General features: G+C 40.9%; 1 protein-coding gene across 1 annotated transcript in view; it reads right to left on the bottom strand.

Moving 5' to 3' along the window:
• The window catches only part of FAM20C (FAM20C golgi associated secretory pathway kinase), a 262,406-nt gene that overhangs the window by 158,455 nt on the left and 78,784 nt on the right, over window positions 1-25,167 (bottom strand). The window contains exon 3 of the mRNA XM_077449052.1: window positions 24,728-24,806. Coding sequence (XP_077305178.1) covers window positions 24,728-24,806 — 79 coding nt within the window. The remainder of the gene's footprint in view (window positions 1-24,727; window positions 24,807-25,167) is intronic.

Below are 25,167 nucleotides of genomic sequence, written 5' to 3'. Positions count from 1 at the left end.
TTTCAGAAAACTGGATGTTTTTTCACTCCAAAGAAAAATGTGATTTGGTGATACTGACAAGTGTCCTACTTAATTGTAAGAAGTGTGAATGCTGAGAACAAGAAATTTTTTATCAAAAGCTACATTTTAAATACCTCATTAAGAAAATCACCAAGCAAGCTGCCGCTGTTAAAGGATTTTTTATTTTTTTATCAAAATTAGAAATGTTACAATCGGATACAACTTTATGAAATTTCAAATCCACCCTTACAATGGGGCCCCTGCACTGCATGGCCATTGCTCTTTTAGTGTAGGGGCAGAGGATTAAAGTACTATTAAACCCAAAATAAAAAAAATATAATACATTGCAGCTTAACAATCATTAGATGTTGTGGCTACATTAGTTTTTCCTTTTTTTAGGCTTTGGTTTCACCTGTTGATCTGGCCAGTAACACACCTCCTGTACTAGAGTGCCTCTACTCTGGATGAAGGAGCACAGGGGCCAGCTATGGACAGCAGCATTGTTAATATAGGGGCAGGGAAGTGTTAAATGTACTAGCAGATTGTATATATCTGTCACGGTGAATGTAATGTGAATAAATAGTATATAGGGTTTGATGTATGGCATGATGGAAGAGCTGGAGATGGGCAGCAGACTCCAGCCCCATTGATACAGGAAGTACCCAGTAGGGGTGTCGGTGGGGCAGGGAGTAGGCACCTACCTCCCCTGGGAATATATAAGAATAATACGAGATTCATTGCCGTTATAGGATCATCTCCTTTCAAGACAATATATTATATGAAGGCTTATTATATGGAGGCTCTGTTAATAATAATAATTAATAATAACTGTTATTGTATTGTTAAACCTTGCTGTATACTCTGATATATGTTAAAACTCAATAAAATAAAATAAAATGTACTAGCAGATTTAAGTACACTGACAAACTGAAGCCAAACCCCAGCTAAGGCTGCATTCATACCTGAGCAGAGCGATTTTCATGAGTTTTATTTTTCCACAAAATAGTTTTTTTTTTTTATTAAAATAAAACAGGTACATTAGAGAAGAAGAAATGACCCAGATGACCCTAGCCAACAATATACAGATTAATGCATGGATGGAGTGTAATTTCAAAAATATCATAAGTAATTTAAAGTTGATAGAAACAGCAGTAATGTATACTCAGGGTAACCAGATATACTACAAATGAAAATCATAGAAAATGCAGAATCAAGGCCCTCCTGATGAAGAGCGTCATGTAATGAGCTGGAGTCCCGATGCAATGATTTCAGGAGAGCTTTTTTGAGCGTTTTTTCAAATGTATACTGCTATTTTTAGAGGAATATTACAGGCATTTTACATATGTATTCCATATACATACATATGTATTCAAGCTTCAGGTTTTTTGTTATAGCCAATTGAAATCACTAATGCCGCCTACACACAACCGGACTTTCCGGCAGACTAGGTTCGACGGTCTTCCCGACGAACCTTCGGCAGAGTTCCGACGGACTTTACAAACAAACGGAATTGGAGACACATGAACGGACTAAAGCCCCATTCAAACTATCAGATTTTCTGCTGATTTTTTTCCTTGACGTACGACCAGGGGCGGACTGACCATTTGGCCACTCGGGCACTGCCCGAGGGCCCCGGGCCAATAGGGGGCCCCATTAGGGTTGCCAGCCTCTGTAAAACCAGGGACAGTATGTAAAAATCTGTGTTTTTTTTTACATCTGTCTCTGAAATGTCCCTTACGGACATCTTTTTGGTCTAAAAATCCTGAGATTATAGCTGCCCCACCTCTCCAGTACCTTCTCAGCCAATAGAAACATGTCTGTGTATACATGTATGTGTATACTGTTTGATTGTATACTGTGTGTGTGTGTATACTTTGTGGCCCCATAATCTCCGATTGCCTGGGGGGCCCATAATTTCCTATTGCCCGGGGGCCCCATAATCTCCTATTGCCCGGGGGCCCCATGAGTTGTCAGTCCGCCCCTGCGTACGATGAGACTAAAAAAGGAAGTTCAATAGCCAGTAGCCAATAGCTTCCCTTGCGTCGTATTTGGTCCATTGGACCAGCATACAGACGAATGGTTTTCCCGATATTAATTGAGTCCATTGGACAGATTTGAAACATGTTCTATTTCTAGGTCCGTCTGATTTTTTTAATGAAAAACGATCGGATTAGCCCACACACGATCGGATTGTCTGACGGACCGATTCCGTTGGACCTAGTCTGCTGGAAAGTCCGGTCGTGTGTACGCGGCATAAGGGGTAGAGATCAGTTAATACGAGTGGGGAGGCCAATTAGTTCTTACCCTTACCATGATCTAGAGGTGATAGGGATGTGAAAATTGCGGGTTTATAGGTGGATATCTTAGTATTATGCACGCTCATTTTTGTTTTTGTAGGTCATGATGAATTATAGTTAGAGCCAAGAGAAACGGAGTAAGTGTCACGCCAGACAAAGTTGAATTTCAAGCCGTGTTTCCAAAAACAATGACGAGTGGAATGTGCAAAAAGCATTTTGGACCTGTATACCACAAATGTACGTAATACATAACCCCTACACTGCCCCTAGTGGTTAACTCCTTCGCTGCCAGTGTCATTCACACAGGAATCGGTGCATTTAAATAGCACTGATTGCTATATAAATGACAATGGTCCCAAAAATGTGTCAAAAATGTCCGATGTGTCCGCCATAGTGTTGCAGTCACAATAAAAAAATCGCTGATTGCCGCCATTACTAGTAAAACATTTTTTTAGAAAAATGCTATAAAACGATCCCCTATTTTGTAATCGCTATAACTTTTGCGCAAACCAATCAATAATCGCTTATTGCGATTTTTTTTACCCAAAAATATGTAGAAGAATATGTATAGGCCTAAACTGAGGGAAAAAAATGTTTTTATATATATATTTTTGGGGGATATTTATTATAGCAAAAAGTAAAAAATAATGCGTTTTTTTCAAAATTGACGCTCTATTTTTGTTTATAGCGCAAAAAATAAAAACCGCAGGGGTGATCAAATACCATCAAAAGACAGCTCTATTTGTGGGGAAAAAAAGGGCGCCAATTTTGTTTGGGAGCCACGTCTCACGACCGCTCAATTGTCAGTTAAAGCGACGCAGTGCAGAATCGCAAAAAGTGGTCTGGTCTTAAGCCAGCAAAATGTTCCATCTGAAAGTGGTTAACTGGCAGTGCCGCCTCTCAGACTTGCAGCAATGTGGCAATGTGAGCTCTTCCCTCCAGCTGCCATGTAAATTTGTAGGTGGAAGTTCAGAGGGCGATTTTTTACCACTCCTTTGTTGCTAGTGTGAACTAAACCTAACATTTTGGATTTCCCTTCATCTTCTGTCCCTGTGGCAATGGACACCAAGATGGAAAATGTACCCAGCAGCAAATGGCAAAATGGCAAAAAATAAACCTAATATAGGATCCTACTCTTTTTAAAAGAAACAAACAAAAAAAAATGTTGGCGTACTTCCACTTTACTCTTGTGTTTTAGTTGGCACCAGAGTTTAGAAGATACACAACTTCAGATGAAGTTTGTGATCCAAGAAAATGTCTATACCAATAGTTATTTCAAGAAAGTAACAAAGAAGCAAGTTCAATAACACAGCTGTTCTTTACTAAAAGACTTCATGAAAAGACTGGATTTCTGTATCCGAATGCTTGGTTCCTGTGTAATGTGATGTTTTGCTGGCACCAGTCAGCCCAGCAATGAGTGAATGCTTCCTACATTTGCCTCCCCTTGGTGATGTCACATGTTCCCTGCGCCTGTGTATTCATCTTCGCTGCTGTGAGACAAAGTTACATTTTCGGGCTTCCACGTCACATTCATTTAGAACAGCTGAGGCTGATGCCTAGCCCTGCATCTGAGTTATGCTGACACCAAGCATTACCGTACCATGGGCACTGTGCTCTATCACAGCTCAGGAGGACATGACATGACTGAAATGCAATGAATCACCTGAACACTACCTTTTCCACCAGATTATTAGGCAAGCTAAATACCATTTCTGTTAAAGAGTGGTGGCTTATTATTACTTTACTCCATAGGTCACCTCAACATAAAGCAGACAATCTCAATCAGAGTAACCCTAAGGTTCCTCCAGAAATTGCTAGAGGTTCCTTGAGCTCTGTCTGACTGACCTCCCATTTGATGGTGCCTCCAAAGTCCCTTGGCGGAGCCAACAGCATGACACCAATAATATTTTTAGCTGGCTGTAAGAATGGCCTTCTGATCACCATGGCATGGGGGGAATTCTTCTCACAGGCCAATGAAATGACCACTGATCACTAATACATTCATTTTAGCAGGGGTTCTCTGAGACCTAACAATAAGTTTAAGGGTTCCTCTGGGGTGAGAAGGTTGAGAAAGGCTCATATAAAGTGATTAATGCATTCTTTGAAGCAGTGTCCTGAAGTTAAAGACTTAAAGTGGATGTAAACCCACTCTCATCCTTTCTAAACTACTGCATTATTTGTTATCTAGAAGGATATACATGCATCCTGCATGTATACTTATCTGTCAAATGTCTCCCCTCTGTCTGCTATGAGAACCGAAAAACTGCAGATTTTGTGAGTGGGTCTGTTTTCCAGGGCTCAGTGGGTGGAGTCGTGATGTCAGGAGACTCCCTGCCCACCTCTACACTCTGCTTATCAACATGCATTTTCTCCTGTGTATTTCTTACACTGAACTTCTGCTATGATCACTAACATCCAGTCAAAACCCAGAAAAGTCCCTACATGACTTCAGCATGCCAAATCATGCTGAGGTGTGGAACAGCCAATCCTTGCAGAGCTACTGAAGCAAGGAGTGGGGGTGGGAATGAAAAAAGAATGTATGTCTTAGGCTAGTGCACGAGATATGTAAATCACCTGTCAATCACAGCAAGGGGGAAGAATGGACAAAGATTTCACAGTTTGTCCATTTTATTTCACTGAAAAAAAGATATGAGGATTGCTCAGAGGTGGATTAACTCTTTGAGGGAAGACTGGGCATAGCTGATCTGAAATCCTGTACTCTATATTGTGCCAGACAATTTTTTTTTTTCGGGTTTACATCCACTTTAAAGGGGTTGATTTACTAAAAGCAAATAGACTGATCACTTTACAAAGTGCAGTTGCTTAGTAAATGAGGTAAAGCTGCACTTTGCAAAGAATACCCAATCACATGCAAGGAAAAAAAAACAAAAAAAAACAGCATGTTTGCTTGCACAGGATTGGATGCTTGAAGTCATCAGAGCTTCTGCTCAATTACTAAGTTCTAGAACAAATGCTCTTGCAGAATGCAACTGCACTTTGCAAAGTACATAGTCTATTTGCCTTTAGTAAATCAACCCCAAAGTGTCACTAAACCCACATCATAGAAAACTATCGATAAATGGTGTATCACATGCTGTTCATACTCACTCAGTCACTATGAGATTTGTTTTCTGTATTCTGCAAAAAACCTGGTTTATCCTGATGTTCTCTATCTCCCCCTTCTGTCCATGTCCCAAATTCAGTTAGGGATATTGCAGAGCAGTGTTGGCAGCTCTGCACATGCTCAGTTTACAGTGAGTTTCTATGCTGAGCACTTCCTCCTTATCACATCTGAGCAGCCACACATGTGGGTGTATACACTCTGGTAAATGGCAGACCACGCCATCCCTCCTCCTCCATGCTCACTAACCAACTAAGCATAATAGGGGTGGGATATTACATGTAAATTGATGGAGGCTTCACCTTGCTCTTATTCTAAGACACAGGCTGGAAAGGTGTGACACAGCCTGTGACTGGCAAAAATCCGCTCACACCATGGTATTTCCACAAAATAATAAATATTTGATTTCATTGTATAGGTGCTTTAGGTATGGTTAGGTAAGGAATATTATAAGGACAAAAAGAGCAGCACCAATCTAAGGGTAGTAGTTAAAAAGTGTTGCACTCACTAGACAATAGTGGTTTGTAGGCACATCGATATCAGCAACCAAAAGTATCTCAGGAGTCCAGGGTGGCTTAATTGCAGCGTGGTTTCATCAAACTCGGCAGCGCCGGTAGCTTTCGGTGTCCCGGGCTGGATGTGGAGGGCACAGGAGGAAATCGTTAGCAGGACATCACTGGTGTCAGATGGTAACTGTTGGACTGCTACAGGATGATGCACATGTTCAGACAGTGCCGTCAGCCATCTTTAGTGTGGTTAAATAGGGCTGACAGATAGGCTGGGCCAGTGACATCATCAAGCCCTCCCATCAACCAGGATAACCAAAACTAAGCGCTCGAGGGACGGGATGGGTAAAGAAGAGTGTCTCTGAGTATTAGCTGACCAAGGGAAACATGCTATGGACATACACATTTTTCAAAAAAACACATCTGTGAAAGCTTTTTGGAAAATGAGGATGTGGGAGGCCATTGTGTATCTCTGTTGTAGGGAGCAGCCTTTAGGGGGACCCAGGAGGTAGGGGGCGATCAGTGGAACCTGTGATGCAATGTTCATACTTTTTTGCATCATCAATAAACCTTTTTGAGGCGATAGCCATGTGGGTGTATGTTCTCACTTTTTTTCCTTTTTTATTTTTTGCTGATTTTGGTTATACCCCACCTTAATTATGTTATGGTGGCACCACCTCACATGGCCAACCTTATGGTTGGGCTCCCTAGACCATTTTCATATTGTGTATATAAGGGATTAAAAAGAACCTGTTGATTTTCCCCTGCATGGGTCGTCTCACAATATCTTTTCAGTCAGTTTCTGTCGGAAAAAAAAAGCGTCTCTAATAGTATGAGAACTCCTGATTAATGCAAAACAGGAGGGAGAGGGAGCCGTGACCACAAAGTTCCAGTGTCAGAGGACAAAACAGTGACTGGAATAAGCTTGATTGTTTTGCTGGCCAACAGTTCTTGTACTGCACTATCAACACTGGATCATTGCCCATTCTTACAAAAAAAAAGAATTAGGATAGTATCGTCTAACAAAAGAAACCTTTACTATATCAAATATTACATTTAAATTTTTTTTGCAAACCTAGGCCCCGTTCTTCAACTGAGGAGTTAACTGGAAGGTGTGACTCACTGCTCCCTACGTAAAGATGATGGGATGTGACATTTCTGAACACCCAGGGGCAAGAGAGGAGCTGGTTTACAGTCAGGATCTGCTATGGACTGTTACTAAACTTTCCAGGAGATGAGCACGCTATAAGCGGCAGTCAGGAAGGCTGAAATTCAGCTATTTTATAGGAATGGACCTTTTTTGTAATAAGCTGCCAGTACAGAGAGGCATTCAGATTGGTAACTATAAATTAACAGATTATCTCTGTAGAGTAGCCGCCAGATCAGGTTGCCTACATAATAACACAGGCATGGAAACAAAACAGGAAAACTGTGGGCTCTGTTTACTAATCCACTTCCCATGTCATTTTAGCACTCTCCTCGCAGCCAGACTACTTCCGAGCCTTGTTTACAGAGACTGGTAAATAATGATAGTGTGAAATGGAAAAAAAAAAAGCAAAAAAAAACAACACATTTTTTTAATTTTTTTTTGCTTTTTCTGCCATTTTGTTTTATATATATAGATATAAGATATAGATATATACAGATATATATCTCTATCTATCTATATATATATAGAGATAGATAGATAGATAGATAGATAGATAGATAGATAGATAGATAGATAGATAGATAGATAGATAGATAGATAGATATAGATATATATATAAAACGCTTACAGAATAACCAAATGCATAAAACCTGTTAACGGTGCTAGGGTCTTATTAATAAATAAATGTGTGCATATGTTTTACAGCAATAACTGATAAACATAACTAGAGGGAGTTTATGGGGAAGTTAGTCAGTGCTGCAAGCAAGGTACAATATTTGAATGTACCCATGTTTAACCACTTCAATACAGGGCATTTTCACCCCCTTTCTGCCCAAGCCGATTTTCGGTTTTCAGTGCTGTCGCACTTTGAATGACAATTGCGTGGTCATGCTACACTGTACCCAAATTAAATATTTATAATTTTTTCCCCCACAAATAGAGCTTTCTTTTGGTGGTATTTGATCATCTCTGCGGTTTTTATTTTTTGCGCTATAAACAAAAGAAGAGTGACAAGTTTGAAAAAAAAAACACAATATTTGTTAACTTTTTGCTTTAATAAATATCCCAATTTTTTTTTTTTTGCCTCAGTTTAGGCCGATATGTATTCTTCTACATATTTTTGGTTAAAAAAAAAGGTTTTATTTATTTATTTTTTTACTAGTAATGGCAGCGATCTTTTTATCGTGACTGTGACATTATGGCGGACAGATTGGATACTTTTGACACCATTTTGGGACCATTCACATTTATACAGCGATCAGTGCTATACAAATGCATTGATTACTGTATAAATGTCCCTGGCAGTGAAAGAGTTAACGGTATGTTGGGCGGTGAAGGGGTTAACTGTGTTGCCTAGGGAGTGATTCTAACTGTAGGGGGTGGGGACTCACAAGGGGAGGAGACCGATCTGTGTTCCTCTGTACTGGGAACACACCATCGGTCTCCTCTCACCTGACAGGAGGGGTGCTCCTCTCCAGCCACCGATAAAAGTGATCTTGGGGGGGAATCCGCCGCAGAGACCACTATTATCGGAAACCAGACTGCCCGCTGAAGAAGAGGATACCGAGGTTATGGCAGCTTGCTGCTCCCATAATATCGATATTCCTCTTCAAATTTAGGACGTATATCTGCGTGCGGCGGCCCGGAAGTGGTTAAACTGCAGACTGGTGAACAGAATGATGGTATTGTACTCACCAGTCTTGCACCCTATGCCCTTTCATGATGCCCACCTGATTAAAGTGTAATGTTTTTCCATTTAATTTTCAGTTTTCAAGATGAAGGTACCAGCAATGTACAAATTATAATGTTACCATATGTAGATTTTATTCTACGATATCTAATAACCGCCTTCTCCTACACTATTATATTTTGTTACTTTTTTTTTTATTACATTCCCTTTCGGTTGGTAGAAGTATATTATTTGCAGAACTCTAATTTAGGATTCATTTATTATACTGTGTAGCTGCTAATAGAGACTATTGTGGACTCCTGCTCAGGAAAACTATTTAAATCAGCCATGCAGAATGTAGTTCAAAACAAGATAATGGAATGTGATTTTCAGACGGAGAGGGGAAAAAAAAAAAGACAACAAATCGCTCACATTTGGAATAACGCCCAGTGAAAATAGCTTATCTCCTCTGTTCTGGGCTGGAAGTGGAAATGTGCCTGTGAATAATCTTCCATACAACAGACTTTCAAAAAAATAAATAAAAAATGCAATACTTTTATTTAAAACAGTGGTTTGGTCTTTAAATAAGAGCATAGGACTGGTCTGTTTCTGAAGGATTGAATTTGGGCTGGGTAGTTTTTATTTTGAACACAAGAGCAAAACTGTTGTATATTGAAGATTTCCAGTCTATAGATGTGAGGACTGCCTTAGTTTTCTTTTTTTACTCTTTATTCTCACTTTCTGTCCTTTGTTGACAACACCAACTGCACAGTACAGTGCACTAGAATTACAGAACTGCCCCTTTCTTTGCCTCTGTAACGTGAAGGAGGTGTTCTGTAATCCTAACACACTTTCCTGGGCATGCCACTTTTGCATTTGGTGAGAAGCGCCATACCCGCATGCACCAGTAATCAATGATGCAGAGGTCATTGATGTTTATCCAAGCATGGCTATGTATTAGACATGTGCATTCGTTTTCGTCCAAATTTAGGGTATTTTCGTTTTTGTTATCGTTTTAACAAACGATAACGAACGTGCAGAATCTAAAAACGGAAAGATCCGACATAAACAAATGCTTTATTTTCGTTTTCGTTGCAACAGTTCAATATAGATAGGAAATTCGACATGACACTGACTATAGCGATCTGTGTCCATTGAACCTGTGGTCGAATGTGCCTAACCTTAGCTCTATTAGTTCAAGATTATTCTATATAGAGAGAAAAGATGTGACATAGAGAGAAAAGATTTGACATAGAGAGAAAAGATTCGACATAGAGAGAAAAGATTCGACATAGAGAGAAAAGATTCGACATAGAGAGAAAAGATTCGACATAGAGAGAAATGATTCGACATTATAGTGACAATAGCAAAAAAGGTCGAATGTGCCTAACCTAACTCTATTAGTCCAAGATTATTCGACAAAGAGAGAAAAGATTTGACATGAAGATTCAACAAAGCAGTTGCCGCTGGTCAAATGCTCCGCCCATAGGCTATAGAAGAATTCTAATGTTGGCTGACTAGTAATACTATTTAATATATATAATTATTACTAGTGTCATACAACATTAGAATTCTACTATAGCTTGTAGGCGGAACATTCGAAATGTATGACTGCGGCATCGTACAGTTTAGCTGCTCCGTCGAATATTCTTAGAAGATTCGACAGACACCATAAGCCCTCAATTGACAGATTCGAGCTTAATTATTTCAGATTTTTGGACGAATACATTTTTTTATGAAACAAAATAACTAAAAACGAATTTCGGGAATAGCTAAATATATGTATTTTTCGGATGAAAACGAAATTCTGAAACAAAATATTTCAGTGTGCACATGTCTACTGTGTATTATAATTATATTATACAGGATTTATATAGCGCCAACAGTTTACGCAATGCTTTACAACATGAGGGTAGACAGTACACTTACAATACTAATCAATAAAGGAAGGAGGGCCCTGCTCGTTAGAGTTTACAATCTAGAAGGGAGGGTCAAGTGGAAACAAAAGGTAATCACTGTGGGGGATGAGCTGATGGAGAAAATGAAAATACAGTTGTTAGGTGTGGGTAGGATAGCCTTCTCTGAAGAGAAGGTTTTTAAGGGATTTTCTAAAAGCTAATAGAGTAGGAGATAGGCGCACAGATTGGGGTAAGGCATTCCATAGGATTGGAGAGACTTTGGAAAAGTCCTGGAGGTGAGCATGGGAGGAGGTGATGAGGGAGCTAGAAAGCAGGAGGTCTTGAAGGTCTTGGTGTGCAGATGTTCACCTGTACTGGTGGCATGTGTGGCTCCCCAGGCACCAGAAAGAACCTGGCATTTTATGGCCCAGCACACAGGAGCTAATAAGCATGAGGCCTTTCAGATCAAACTTTAACAGAGTGCACAAGACACAGACCAGCACGGGATTTCTGGCAGGATCAACAGTCGGGTGCAGTTCTGTTCATCGGTTAAGGTGCAAATTTTTACCTGAAATCGCAACTGAACTGTACCCAAAAATGCACAGGACCCTTTTTAAAACTGCACCGTGGCTGCCCTGCACATTCACATTCACAGATTCACATGTTATGCAAATTGGATGCCTTAAAAAGCATCCAGTTCGGATGCAGGACCCTCTGATTCCTCCTATATTGATGTTGTAACTTTACTGTCTGCCTTCATGTTGTAAAGTACTACACAAACTGCTGACGCTATATAAATCCTGTATAATAATAATAATAATATTAATAATTTATGTATGTGAACCGAGCCTTACTAAAACTGGAGAGTGCAAAATCTGGTGCAGCTCTGGATAGAAACCAATCAGCTTCCAGGTTTTTTCGTCAAAGCTTAATTGGCTACCATCAGTAGTGGCTGCTCCATTAGGGGCGTAGGGCCATTGCCCCCCCTAATTCATGCGCCCATCCCCTAATTTGCATACAGGGCAAAGGACGCATCATTTCAATGTTTTATATTTAAGCACATGATTAGAGCCTGAGGCTCTAATTGGCTCTAATTGGCTTCAAAAAAGGGTGGGCTTGGGGCACAGAACACAGCGCCCTGAGCCCATCCAAATTAATATTCCCTATTGTCTTCCTGATTCTCCTCCCGACAAATCAGGAAACGGTCCTGAGACCCGATCGGCCGAGAGGAAAATCAACGATATTGGCTGCTGAGGAGGAGACACAGGAGGAAGCCACCGAGGAGGAGACGCAGGGGGAAGCTGCCGAGGAGGACACACAGGGGTAAGCTGCCGAAGAGACACAGGGGGTAACCGCCAAGGAGGAGAAGCAGGGGGAAGCTGCCGAGGAGGAGACTCAGGGGTAAGCTGCAGAGGAGATGCAGGGGGAAGCCACGGAAGAGGAGAAGCAGGGGGAAGCTGCCAAGGAGGAGACTCAGGGGTAAGCTGCCGAGGAGATGCAGGGGGAAGCCACGGAAGAGGAGAAGCAGGGGGAAGCTGCCGAGGAGGAGACACAGGGGTAAGCTGCCGAGGAGGAGACGCAGGGGGTAGCCGCCGAGGAGACGCAGGGGGTAGCCGCCGAGGAGGAGAAGCAGGGGGAAGCCGCCGAAGAGGAGACGCAGTGGAAGCCGCTGAGGAGATGCAGGGGGAAGCCACTGAGGAGGAGATCCTGGTGTGCGAACTAGATGGGGTAAGTGCGGGGTTTGCTGGTTGACCAAGTGATGGGGGGGGGATTTTGACTGAATGGGGGTGTGGGGGGTCTGACGGCCCGACTGACTAACTGTTGGGGGGGAGTGTCAGGTGGTTTGTTTGCTGCCATCGGCTGACGAGAGAGGTAATAAGAAATGTTGCAGTGCTGGCATAGGACAGGGAGAACGCTGTGTAAACCGGGGCTGCGGGTGACTCTATCACTCCTCAGCACTATATTATTATTACTTATTTGAAATATAAGTTGTATATATGTGGTGTTCGGTTTGCAATTCAATCTTTTTAAAAGTTATCACGCTATTGCATGCCTCTGTCATTTCCCACATGTGATGTATATGAAGCAAGTCTCTGAAGATACCAGGAGAAAATAGTGACCTCTGAGGTGGGTTATTATCGGAAGTCGAAGGTGGTCTGAGTTCCATACAAGTGTCCCATAAACCTGCATAGGATAAAGGAAGCAAAGGAGGATCTCTGCAGGCTATTGCTGTCAATTACAGACTTATTTTTTAAGCCCTTAAGGTGAGGGTACACCCGGTGGGGGTTGTGTGCACAACACATGAAGACACAATTATCACATGCTTGATGTTAATATGGACTTTTGCTGTTTAGTTTAAACACTCATCAAGGATTATTTGAAAGTCACGGAGCACAAGCCCTTTATTTATATATATATATGGACTGTTGCTGTTTAGTTTAATAACCTCATTGAGGACTGAGTGTAATATCACAAAGCACAAGCACTTTTTTTTATAGTGTTTGTATGTTGTTATGCTTTAAACATTTATGTTATATATAGTGTTTATTGGATTCATATATTTATATTAGTATTGTTTCCATATTTATCAGCGCTGCACAATGTGTTATATAGATTGTTTGCTGCCCCCCCCCCCCCCCCCAAAAAAAAACAGCCACCACTGGCTGCCTGAACAACTGCACCAGATTTTGCACTCTTCAGGTTTAGTAAATCAACCTCATAGTGTGCATAGGGAAATCAAGCATGTAGCATGGAAGCGGAGTCAAGAAAGAGAGAACTCTTTTTCAACCTGCTGGGCTGAAAGAGAGAACTCTGCGTATGGCCAGCTTTCTATAATAGGCAGTAAAAGCAGGTAGTTAGGCCACAGCTTTACTGCCCCCCAGCCACCTATCTGAACCAAAGCTCAGGGTTGTACACATGCCGCAGCCACGGTGCTTTACCATTTGCCCATGACATTGAATGGCATGTTGCATTTGGAGGGTGGTACCGCCACTGAATGTGACCCATTCAAGTGAATGGGGCCAGGCTGCAACCTACCTGCAGTTGGTCAGCATTTTCTGGGTAAAAACAGGCAGAGAAGATGATCTGTCAAACGCCTCTGAAAAGTGGACCCGAGCAAGGGCTTCCTCACATTAGAATGAGCCCTTACATTGACTTGAGATGCTGAATTTAACACAGACCCCAAACATAAATGACTCAATGATCATTACCTGGTTTACCTAAAGCGTTTTATTATCATTCACAGATGAATAAGTGCAAGTTTCAGCAGCTAATGAGAATCAATGGTATAATGTGGAGTGATCTATTCAAAGATATAGCCGACATCCTGTGTAGTAAATTCATAGGAAGAACTGTTAACTGTCATTTTGTTTAATACCGCAGCTACGATAGCAATAGGCTGCCTAGTGATGATACATAGATCATCCAAGCAGATAAAGTGACACAACCCCTACCTGGGGTTTGAGATATGCCAATGCTGAACTTCCTTCACAATTTAGTGACTCTTGTGTGATAAATATCTGGTGCTATATGTGAACATAAATCTGCTATGCAGATATAACGTGCAATGGTACAAATGTAAACATAAATCTGCTCTATATATATATATAACGTGCAAAAGTGCAGATATATTGAAAGTGCCAAGTTCTGAGTGAGCCAATGGTATTTATACAGCTCTACCCTGTTTCCCTGAAAATAAGACCTAGCGTGATTTTCGGTGATGGATGCAATATAACCCCTACCCCCAAAATAAGCCCTACCCTGAAAATAAGACCTACAAGGACTTTAACTAGGGCTTATTTGGGGGGTAGGGCTTATATTGCAGCCATCACCAACAATCACGCTAGGTCTTATTTTCAGGGAAACAGGGTAGTTATTATACAATATTGCAATTTAATGCTGTGCTCATATGCAAAAGCTAAAAATATATAAAAATTAAAAGTGACAGGTGCTCTTCAGACTTATGCCCTCATGCTTCTTACAGTGCCCCCTATAGGTGATGCACTCACCAGAGTTCCTCACCCCTCACAGGGGTATCTCACTTCTACAGTATTTGCCACTGTACAGTAATATCCAGATCCACGCTTTTAGAGATCAATCTTTTCTTCACGCTTTAGATGTTACTTTATATTACCCACCTGCCAAGGATTTGTATTTCTGGTCTTACAGTCCTGAGATTTATACAGCTCTGCCATACAGCACAGCCTTCTCTAGCAGGGTAGGGAACCAGAACTTTTTCTGCTACAGTTTTACTTTCAGTTTCAGTTTTATTTTCAGTTTTTTAGCAGGAAAAGTTCTGGTTCCCTACCCTCCTATGCTGCACATTTTTTAGAGTGGCCTTTTATTGTGGCCAGCCTAAGGCACACCTGTGCAATAATCATGCTGTCCAATCAGCATCTTGATATGCCACACCTGTGAGGGGGATGGATTATCTCGGCAAAGGAGAAGTGCTCACTAACACAGATTTAGACAATATTTGAGAGAAATAGGCCTTTTGTGTACATAGAAAAAACATAGATCTTTGAGTTGAGCTCATGATAAATAGGGGCAAACGCAAAAGTGTTGTGTTTATATTTTTGCTCAGTGTATATATAGAGCAGATTTATGTTTACATTTGTACCATTGCACGTTATTACGGCATAGCAGATTTATGTTCAGATATAGCACCAGATATTTATCACACAAGAGTCACTAAATTGTGAAGTAAGTGCAACATTGGCATATCTCAAACCCAGGTAGGGGTTGTGTCACCTGAACAGTGCCATACCTACTCTTTACATTTTAATTTTGCATTTTATACTCCACTTAGGTGGTTGTATTGGTAGGGGCAGCAGTTCCTAACAACCAGTCACTACAGTCATCTGTGCGGGATCATCCATGATCTCTTTTATCCAAGCAGATAAATCCACAGATGAAATATATATATATATATATATATATATATATATATATATATATATATATATATATATATATAAATTCTAACACCTGCCAAGAGATGTATAACTCTGCACAACTACAAGAATGTATCACTGTATAGCCAGAAGGATGACATGACTATTTACATTGCACAGCTCTACAGCTTTCAAGTACCTTCCCTGCCTCCAGTCTATTCACTGAATTAATAAAAGTCAGTGTCATCCCAATGGTGAGCTCCTCTCTGTACATGCTTTTCCACTAATCCTGCCTAAACATCCAACTCCAACTCCTAGTGCCTAAAATATGTTTGGGTGATACCACTACACAATATATTAGTGCATGATTGCACCTGAAAGTTTTACTAAACCCACAAAAGTAAAATCAGTCTGTATATGCATGCTTGTTATAATCACTGTGGAATCTAAGGGGTTAATCCTCTGCATTGTGTATAAAGGCTGTGTGATTCCTCTCTTCTCTGATCCTCCCCTTCTTTAACTGACACCCACCCATCTCTCGATAGAACAGAGCATTAGGAGTCAGGCTGCACATGCTCAGTTTGGTATTGTATTGTGTATTGTGTATTGCTAGAGAGTTTTTTTTTTTTTTCTTGCAATAGTGCATGTGATCAGCACAGGGCCAATCAGCACTGTCCAGAGGCTTCCTACAAGCTTAGGCAGACAGTGATACAAGTCACAAGACTTCTATATATGGCTGATGAGAAAAGGTATTTGTCAGTTTATATTTACTAAAACTTCTGCATTTCCATGTTGTGTGTACTGTGGGAGACCAGATATAGTGAATGCAGATTCTGGGTTTAGTAACACTTTAACCACTTGCCGTCCTCGCTATAGCCAAAAGATGGCTGCAGCATGGACTTAATTTGCCGGGAGAGCGTCCATGGACGTCCTCCTGTACTTGAGCGGCCTGCGCACCCTTTGCAGGGCACGAGCAGCGCGCTCTGCGATCCGCAAGTCTATGAGACCCCCTACCAAGTGATCAGCTGTCAGCCAATGGCAGTTGATCATGTGATGTAAACAGACCCGGTAATCAGCTATTTTTCAGTATTGGGGGACTGTGGGGGGAGTAGCACACAGAAGATTTTTTATCTTCGTGCATAGAATGCACGAAGGTAAAAAAAAAACATCAGCTTTTACAAACACTTTAAAGCGAAACTTCACTCTTCAATCAGCGTGAATTATTTTTAATCCTTATGCTGCTAGCATTAGCATTTCATCAGCATTTCTTCAACATTTCTTCAGTTATTTCCTGGTTTCCATGCCTAGGCAAAAGGATGTCATATATCCCAGGAGTCTTCAGTAGGGAAGGAGGGACTTTTTCAGCTAAGCACATCCTCTCCTGTTTACATGCCTGAGCTAAGAGCAGGTGGATTCCAGAAAGTAAATGCTACAAGCAGGGGAGTTGCTAGGTCTGCAAAAGATCTGGGGCTAGAGCCCATAGCAGTGGTCACCAACCATTTTGCATGCCCGCAGGGGGGGGGAGAAGAATTTTTCACGGGCGATGGCTGGTGTTGGCGCTTCAACCATCAAGGCACCTCTCTCGTGCAGCCCGCCCGCAGCAGCAGCCACTGCTTGCTGGTTAGGCAGGGACCCTGCAACAAGAGACTCTGGGCTTTGGGCCCCAGATTCAGGCTATAACCCCAATAGCCACCCCTTAGCAATACCACTGGCTACAAGAATCATCTGCCCTTACTTAGGATGGCCAAAGCTAGAAATGCTTGGGGGGGGGGGGTGTTTTTCAAAGTGATTTCTCAACAAAATAAAGCATGGAATCATGGATGGATGGGGAAGTTTTCTGGAAGTTTGCTTTGACTATTAAAAAGGAGTTATATAGCAATATGGGAGGATCTCCCCCAGTGGGGTTTTACCGCAGCGAAATTATAGTCATTGAATTTTATCTCTTTCTTTTCTTTTTTTTTTTTTTATTGAAATTATAACAGGACATAAACACACACAGTACATGTTTAAAATATGAGCTCTGGTCAGGGATATTTGTAAACATTAAATTTTACAATATTATAACCATACAACAGTATATGTTAAGATTTAAAATGCAATTTCCCAACGCATTTCGACATGCGTGGTCAAAGTCTTCCTCAGGGGATTCATTTGCTGGAATTTAATTAAAGGCATTAAATAGCATTTTTGGTTTGTGGTGCTCAGATGAAGTGTAGTTCTATTTTAAGTTCCTCAGGAACTAATGTTTCCTACATTTCTATTACTCTCCCAACATCTCCAAATAGCTCCTCTACTTGTAAAATGCTTTGTAGGAGAAATGCTACATATTTATATACACCTTGCCAACATGTACATATCACAAGTGTTACACTCCCATAAGACAGGTTTCTAAAAAAGCATCTACAACGCTCTCTATAAATTCCAGGGAATAGTTTTTATTTTATGAACCGTCTTGTCCACTCACAAAGTGGGCAACATAACTGCTATGTCTCAAATAACAGAAGCTCATTGTTAGGCCTTACATACACTTTAATGATTTGTGAATACACACATAGCTTGACTAAATGGTGTGAGGGGCTGGAGAAATGGATTAACCACGATGGAGCTTGAGGGGTTTCAGTTACTACATAACAGGTGTTATTCAATATCGCTCTACACCATGGCCCATTGAATTTACACAAGGAAACTTGGAAGGCCTCAGTTAATAAATACCAACACAGTCATCCATGCCAAGCTCCTGTAGGACGTAGAGGCAGAAGAGATCTTAATGACAAGGGGAAGAAATGTGTCAAGAACTTCCTGTGAACTGGTAGCACCGCAGGTCACATTCTATATATACACGTGAGTTAGTTTTTTCCATAACTCATAACTTGGCAATATTATAACTCACAGGAACTCCCCGTTCTTTAGATGTATTCATAGAAGGACTCACAGTGTGTATATACATCCCTTATCATTGTCCTCAATTATCCAGATATCTCAAGTCATAGTGGCTTGGCACACCATGGCCCATTAAATTTACACAAAGAAACTTGGAAGGCCTTAGTTAATAAATACCAACACAGTCATCCATGCCAAGCTCCTGTAGGACGTAGAGGGAGAAGAGCTCTTAATGACAAGGGGAAGAAATGTGTCAAGAACTCCCTATGAACTGGTAGCACTGCAGGTCACATTCTATATATACACTAGACATAGGCGCCGTCAATGAATTTGTTTCGTTCCGTTCCGTTCTGGTTCGTATTAGAATTAATTTGTACTTTTTATTTCGTGTCCGAATTCAATTTCAATTCATACGAAATACGAATTATTGTTAGGTTCGTTAACTTGTACGAATGTTCTTTACGATGAATTTAAACGCAAAAATATACCTCAATATGATAGTCGATGCTGATGGAAGTTTGGTTTTTATCCAAAATACGAAATTCCGTTGAAGAATTTCCTATCCGAAATACGAATTTTCGTTAGATGGGGGGCTCCCACCATCCCTGTGCTGTGCTGACTTTCTCCTGGGTATTCGTAAACAAAAGTTCGTATTTCGTACAAAATTCGGACGCATGGCAATTCGTATTTCGGATCCTCCCGAACGTACGAATTTAGGGAAATTCATACTCATTTGAGATTCGTACGAAACTAATCGCACATGTCTAATATACACATGAGTTTGTTTTTTCCATAGCTCATAACTTAGCAATATTATAACTCTAGACACTCACAGGAACTCTCCGTCCTTTAGATGTATTCATAGAAGGACTCACGGTGTGTATAGTGTATATACATCCCTTATCATTGTCCTCAATTATCCAGATATCTCAAGTCATAGTGGCTTGGCACACCATGGCCCATTGAATTTACACAAGGAAACTTGGAAGGACTAAGTTAATAAATACCAACACAGTTATCCATGCCAAGCTTCTGTAGGACGTAGAGGCATAAGAGTTCTTAATGACAAGGGGAAGAAATGTGTCAAGAACTTCCCGTGAACTGGTAGCACTGCAGGTCACATTCTATATATACACGTGAGTTTGTTTTTTCCATAACTCATAACTTGGCAATATTATAACTCTAGACGCTCATAGGAACTCCCCGTCCTTTAGATGTATTCATAGAAGGACTCACAGAGTGTATATACATCCCTTATCATTGTCCTCAATGATCCGGAAATTTCAAGTCATAGTTTTGATGGCTTAAAGGTATTTGGTCTTTTTAGAAAAAGAGTAAATTTTCAGAACAAATTAGTTTGCTTTGGCCAAAAGGGTTTTTGTCTGAGAGACAAGAATATGACCTAATTTGAGCATATTTTAAGCTGAAAAGGAGTGGGGGAAGTAAACCTAAGTCTTAAAAAACGGCTGACAGGTAGACTTATTATGACAAAAGAGAGCCTGTATGTCTCCTCTGTTATAAATGCTTTTAAATGCCTCAGCTCAGTGTACAGTCACAGCACAATTCTGTGCCGGAACTCCCATAGGCACACCAATCATGATGGATGAAGACTCCAACCCAGAAGAAGACAGAGTAAAGATGGAAGCTCCATGGTGGATGGGATCGCTTGTCATAATATGCAAATATGCAGTGCATGCAGGCACATTATGGCAGTAAGCTTAGGGTTGCCACCTGTCCAGGATTCACCCGGACAGTTCGGATTTGGAATCATGCGTCCGGACACATTATTTAGACAGGACTATAGCTTCCCAGCAGGGTTGCTGGCTACAGCTGTGTAAGCTGAGAGTCTGTCTGGTACACTCTCATTTACACTGCCCAAAGCCAGCACTAACAATCCCCCCCCCCCCCCTTGACAAGAGAGGAGAGAAGGCTTGATTTGCTCTGCTTCCTTCTGCCCCTACCGATCGGTGTCTGCCCACACTCAAATCACCGGCGCTGTGCCTCAGAAAAGGAAAGTGGGGGAAGGAATTTTGAAATCCAGCAGCTTCAGATACATCTGGATGAGAGGTGGTGATTGCCAAGGGGTGAGTGAGCACACTATCCATGTCTGTCTCATGCTGAAGTCTCCCCCCTTCTCTCTCCTGCCTCTGAGTGAGTATACTAAGCTAAATCAGGCTTCTCAGAGCAACCTTACATCAAAGTTCCCATTTACATCATAGTTCTCAGTGTTCCCCTTAAATCAGGGTTTCCAGAGCATCCCTTATGTTAGAGTGCCCAGAGTTCTCCCTTACATCAGTGTCTGCAGAGTCCCCCAGAGGGAACTCTGCAAGTTCAGATGTAAAAAGGGAACTCTGTGGATTTAGATGTAAAAGGTTAACTCTGTGGACTCTGATGTAAAGGGGGACTCTTGAGATTAACTTAATATGATTAGAAATGCTATTTAATTGCAAGATACATATATGTATAAATTATACTATTAAAAAAATAAAATTGCTGTGCGCCACTAAAGTAGTTGGGTTTTACTTGAAGAAAAGGTGGCAACCCTAAATAAGCTCCTGGGATCCAAAATGTTTTTTTTTTTTTTAAAGTAGAACTTTTAAAGTAAAACTAAAAAGATATCTTACATTTTAGTAAAAGATTGCAGTTTGGGTTTTGTTTCCATTGGCTCTCACTCAGTACTCGGCAGTAATGCATCTGCTTCTTTGACTGTGGGCTGCCCATTGAACCATCAATGCAGCTGATTAGCTCAAATGTAGCCGAGAGGAACCGATGGAAACAACACCGGAGCTTCAGATCTGCTGATGTCTGCGATGGATTATCAGATCTGTAGTCTGGTTTTTGTTAGGCCGCGTACACACGGGCAGATTGTCTGTCCAACTTAGTCCGCTGAACCGTGTTTCAGCGGACAATCCGCTCGTGTGTGGGCTTCAGCGGACTTTTTCAGCGGACAATCTGACGAACAAAGTCTTACGGAATTTCCGTAAGACAGTCCGTTCAAACTTGGTTTTGTCCGTCCAAACTTGGTTTCAGCGGACAGTCCGCTCGTGTGTAGGCAAGTTGGACGGACTAAGTATGGCGCATGCTCAGAAAGGATTTACACGGCCGAAGGTTGCATTGCAGTGTATAGGACGTCGCTTTTCTAGTCCCGTCGTACGTGCTGTACACGTCATCGCGCACGCTTTCAGCGGACTGTCTGCTCATCGTGTGTGGTCAAGTCTGTTCATGCAAATTTTGAACGGACTGTCTGTCGGATTGTCTGACGAACTTAGTTGGCCAGACAATCCGCCCGTGTGTACGCGGCCTTACTCACCAATGTGATAAAAAGGGTGTAGCAGCCCTTATCTTAATATTCCAGCTCCACTTTAAAGCTGTACTCCAGACAGATATAAAGTCACAAATGAATGCAGGTCTGTATTCATCAATACATCCTTAAATATATTTTTTTAATACAAGCAGTGTAAGTGCAAATCCTTTGGCAAGCAAAACAGTGACGTATTATATAATGCATTTGTGTATTTAGCTCTTTGCCTGGAGTTGCACTTTAAAGAAAATGTGACACAGCACTTTCCTGAATCAAGAACAGAAGAAAAGATTGATCGTACACTTGAATCCAAAAGATGCTGTAGACATTTCTTTATTGTCATGAGCCAGACAAAATTGCAATGATGATCTGTTGATGCGTTTCACGCGGTTCTTTTCGTGTGAAACGCATCAACTGATCATCATTGCAATTTTGTCTGGTTCATGACAATAAAGAAAGGTCTACAGCATCATTTGGATTTCAAGTGTGCGATCAATCTTTTCTTCTCTTCTTGTTATTGCCTACGGTGATGAGTCGGGATTAGCACCTTGGATCGGGTATGTCCATTTTTTGCCGGAAGCGGTTTGTGCACCCTTTTTTATGCACTTCCCTGAATGATTGTTTTATATGGCATCTCTAAAGTAAGCATTGTGCATAGACAAAGCTTTATAAAGCCTTCTCTAAGTATCTTTTCATGTCTTTATTTGTTTCGTTAGGTGACTGCCTCCAGGCTTTATCAGCATAGTCATAGAAATTGGTGGATCTGAAGACGTAGCTTCAACGTCACCCAGTGACATTGTGACTGAGGATATTATGAAGGTAAATAAAGTTCTATCACATTTCCAGCTACCCAGCCAAATTTTCCAGCTGGTGAGTAAATAGTCATCAGCTGACAGCACACTGTATTGCTATGATGATCCCTTTCAGAGTTGCTGACAATCTAACTTACTAGGGTAGGACCAGGGTCAACGCTGACTGATAGCACAGGTGCAGACAGTATAGCACAGTGATTCGCAACCAGGGTTCCGCTAGAGGTTGCCAGGAGTTCCTCCAGCATTGGACCATTTCTGCCCCTCGGATAAGTTCCCACCGACACCATTGATCTTTTCAGATATCTGTAAGGGGGTGATTCTTCCCAATGATCACAAGTGTAAGGACCATTCTTCCCACTGACCATCACACTAATGTATCATGAGTTGTAGATTTCACATTTTTAGCAGGGGTTCCCTGAGCCTGGAGAACTATTTCAAGGGTTCCTCTGTGTCGAAAAAGGTTGAGAAAGGCTGGTATAACACTTTCAGGAAATGCCAAATCTTATTCATTACAATACCTAATACATTTTGCCACTGCAACTATACTAGATATATAAAGTGTCAGATTTTCCATAACAAGAACAAAAGTTATCTTCGTAATCATATTAGTAATTCAAATTCACCTACTACTTTTCATACCAAATACAGCACAATTGCATTACACAGCAAGGGACCCTTGAAATATCCTTCAGGTCTCAGGGAACCACTGACAATATTTGCTATAGCTACAGCTCAGGGTGCATAAGTGTGAACAGAGATATAGAAATAAATAAAATAATAAAAATGTGGCGTGCCTGCCATATTTGACAGAAAGGCTCTTTATACCAAAAATAATTTTACGTGATAATTAAATCATAACAAGTATTTTTAATAGTAGGAAAATAAATGCAGACAGTAAATTTTGTTGTGCTCCATCACATTGGTGGTTAGTAGGAAAGAGCCCCCTTACATTAGTGATCAGGGAAATGCCTGCTTAAATTTATAGTCAATGATAGTCAATGTAGACGGCCTCCACTGGTGGTCAGTGGGATATAAACTCCCTTAGATTGGTGGCCAGCTGAAGAAGGACCCCCTTAGATTAATGGTCATTGAGAGAAGTGCTCCCTTACATTGGTGGCCAGTGGGAGAAACTCAGTGGAATACTGCTTTTTACATTGGTAGTCTTTGGAAAGAATGTCCCTTAGATTGTTGGTCATTGAGAAGATTGTCCCCCTTACAGATACAGATAGCTAAAATGATAATTGGTGTCAGTGCTTACTTATCTACAAGTCAGACATTGTGCAAGGAAACCCCTAGTAACCTAGTAAGGTTCTACAAAACCCTGGTTGGGATAGACTGGTTTCCACTTATGTAGGTTCCAATAGGAAACAAAAAATAACAATAACCTGCCATTGATGAAGGCCTAAGGGTGTCAGCATTTTGGATGATGTCATTGCTTTTGTGAGCTTAATTAGCCAGAGCACCGACTACTCTACACACCAACTATACTATATAGCGGTAGAGCTTGGGTGAGCTTTTCTCTTGCTAAAAAATAACAATATTGCATGAACCTAAAATGGCTGTTGGAATTTAGCATACTTGGGTCTCCACGTTCCACAACTTCCCAGATTTCACAAAATAAAGGCACTGTGATCTCAAATTCTACTGACAGTGCCACCTTCTGATTACTCCCAGGCTACAACCTTCTCATTCAGATATTTAGGTACTATAATGTCTGAACATGAGAGGAGTCAGATGAGATATGACATCAGCGCTGAAGCTGTGAGAGATAGAAAACCTTCCATTTTACTACATTATGTGCATAGTAAGGAATGTGAGAAGTGGGCATACAGCTAAATTCATATTAGAAATACTTATATGTGAAATGTTTTACTTGCCAACAAAATTGTAACTCTGTTTTTCCAGAATTATTACTTTGGTGATCCATCTAGGTAGCATGTCTAATCTCCTGACATCACCGTTATTCACATAAGTTAAAGCAATACAGCTTGGCTATGGTATATGAGGTCATCCCTTTGTCTTCCAATTCTGCCCTCTAAGGGACGCATATACTGATATTTTTTTTTTTTTTTATTGAATACATAACTGGATGAATCAGTGTTGCCTACAGTTCTGCTGTCTCTTAAATACAAATCTTTACTCTTTTCCCAGTAGTTAAGCATATAAAACAATAGTTACTATATTAAAAAAAAGTGACTTACTTCATAGGTTTGAACAAGGCTTGCCCATAATTTTGGAAAGTCATAATAAGTTTGAGTTGGGTGCCTCCCGATTTCATTGCTAGTAAAAAAAAAAGAAAAAGAGAGAAAAATCAATAATCTTTTATATTCATAAGAGCTGATTGTTTTCTTTTCATCTCACATTTTCTTGTTTCATTTTGGCATAGCGGGCTGACAGCGGAAAGCACCAGTGAATGTACAGGGACTGGTACAAGGCTCAGCGATTAGCTAAACAGCTCATTACAGATCTCCTGTAATGTCATGTTTTCAGACATATCTTGCAGTGAATTACCCGGTCCAGATTTCACATGAAAAGCACACTTTGATTTCTAGCTAAAACATGTCTTCCACTAACTCTAACCTGCTGACACCCCCAGCTGATTGTGATTTTCTTGAAAACTGGTGTTTATTCTCAGAAAAAC

This window comes from Lithobates pipiens, unplaced genomic scaffold, assembly GCF_037356315.1.
Source record: "Lithobates pipiens isolate NorthernLeopardFrog02 unplaced genomic scaffold, aLitPip1_a1.2 Scaffold_22, whole genome shotgun sequence".
NCBI lineage: Eukaryota > Metazoa > Chordata > Amphibia > Anura > Ranidae > Lithobates > Lithobates pipiens.
This window is presented reverse-complemented; position numbering and strand designations above follow the sequence as displayed.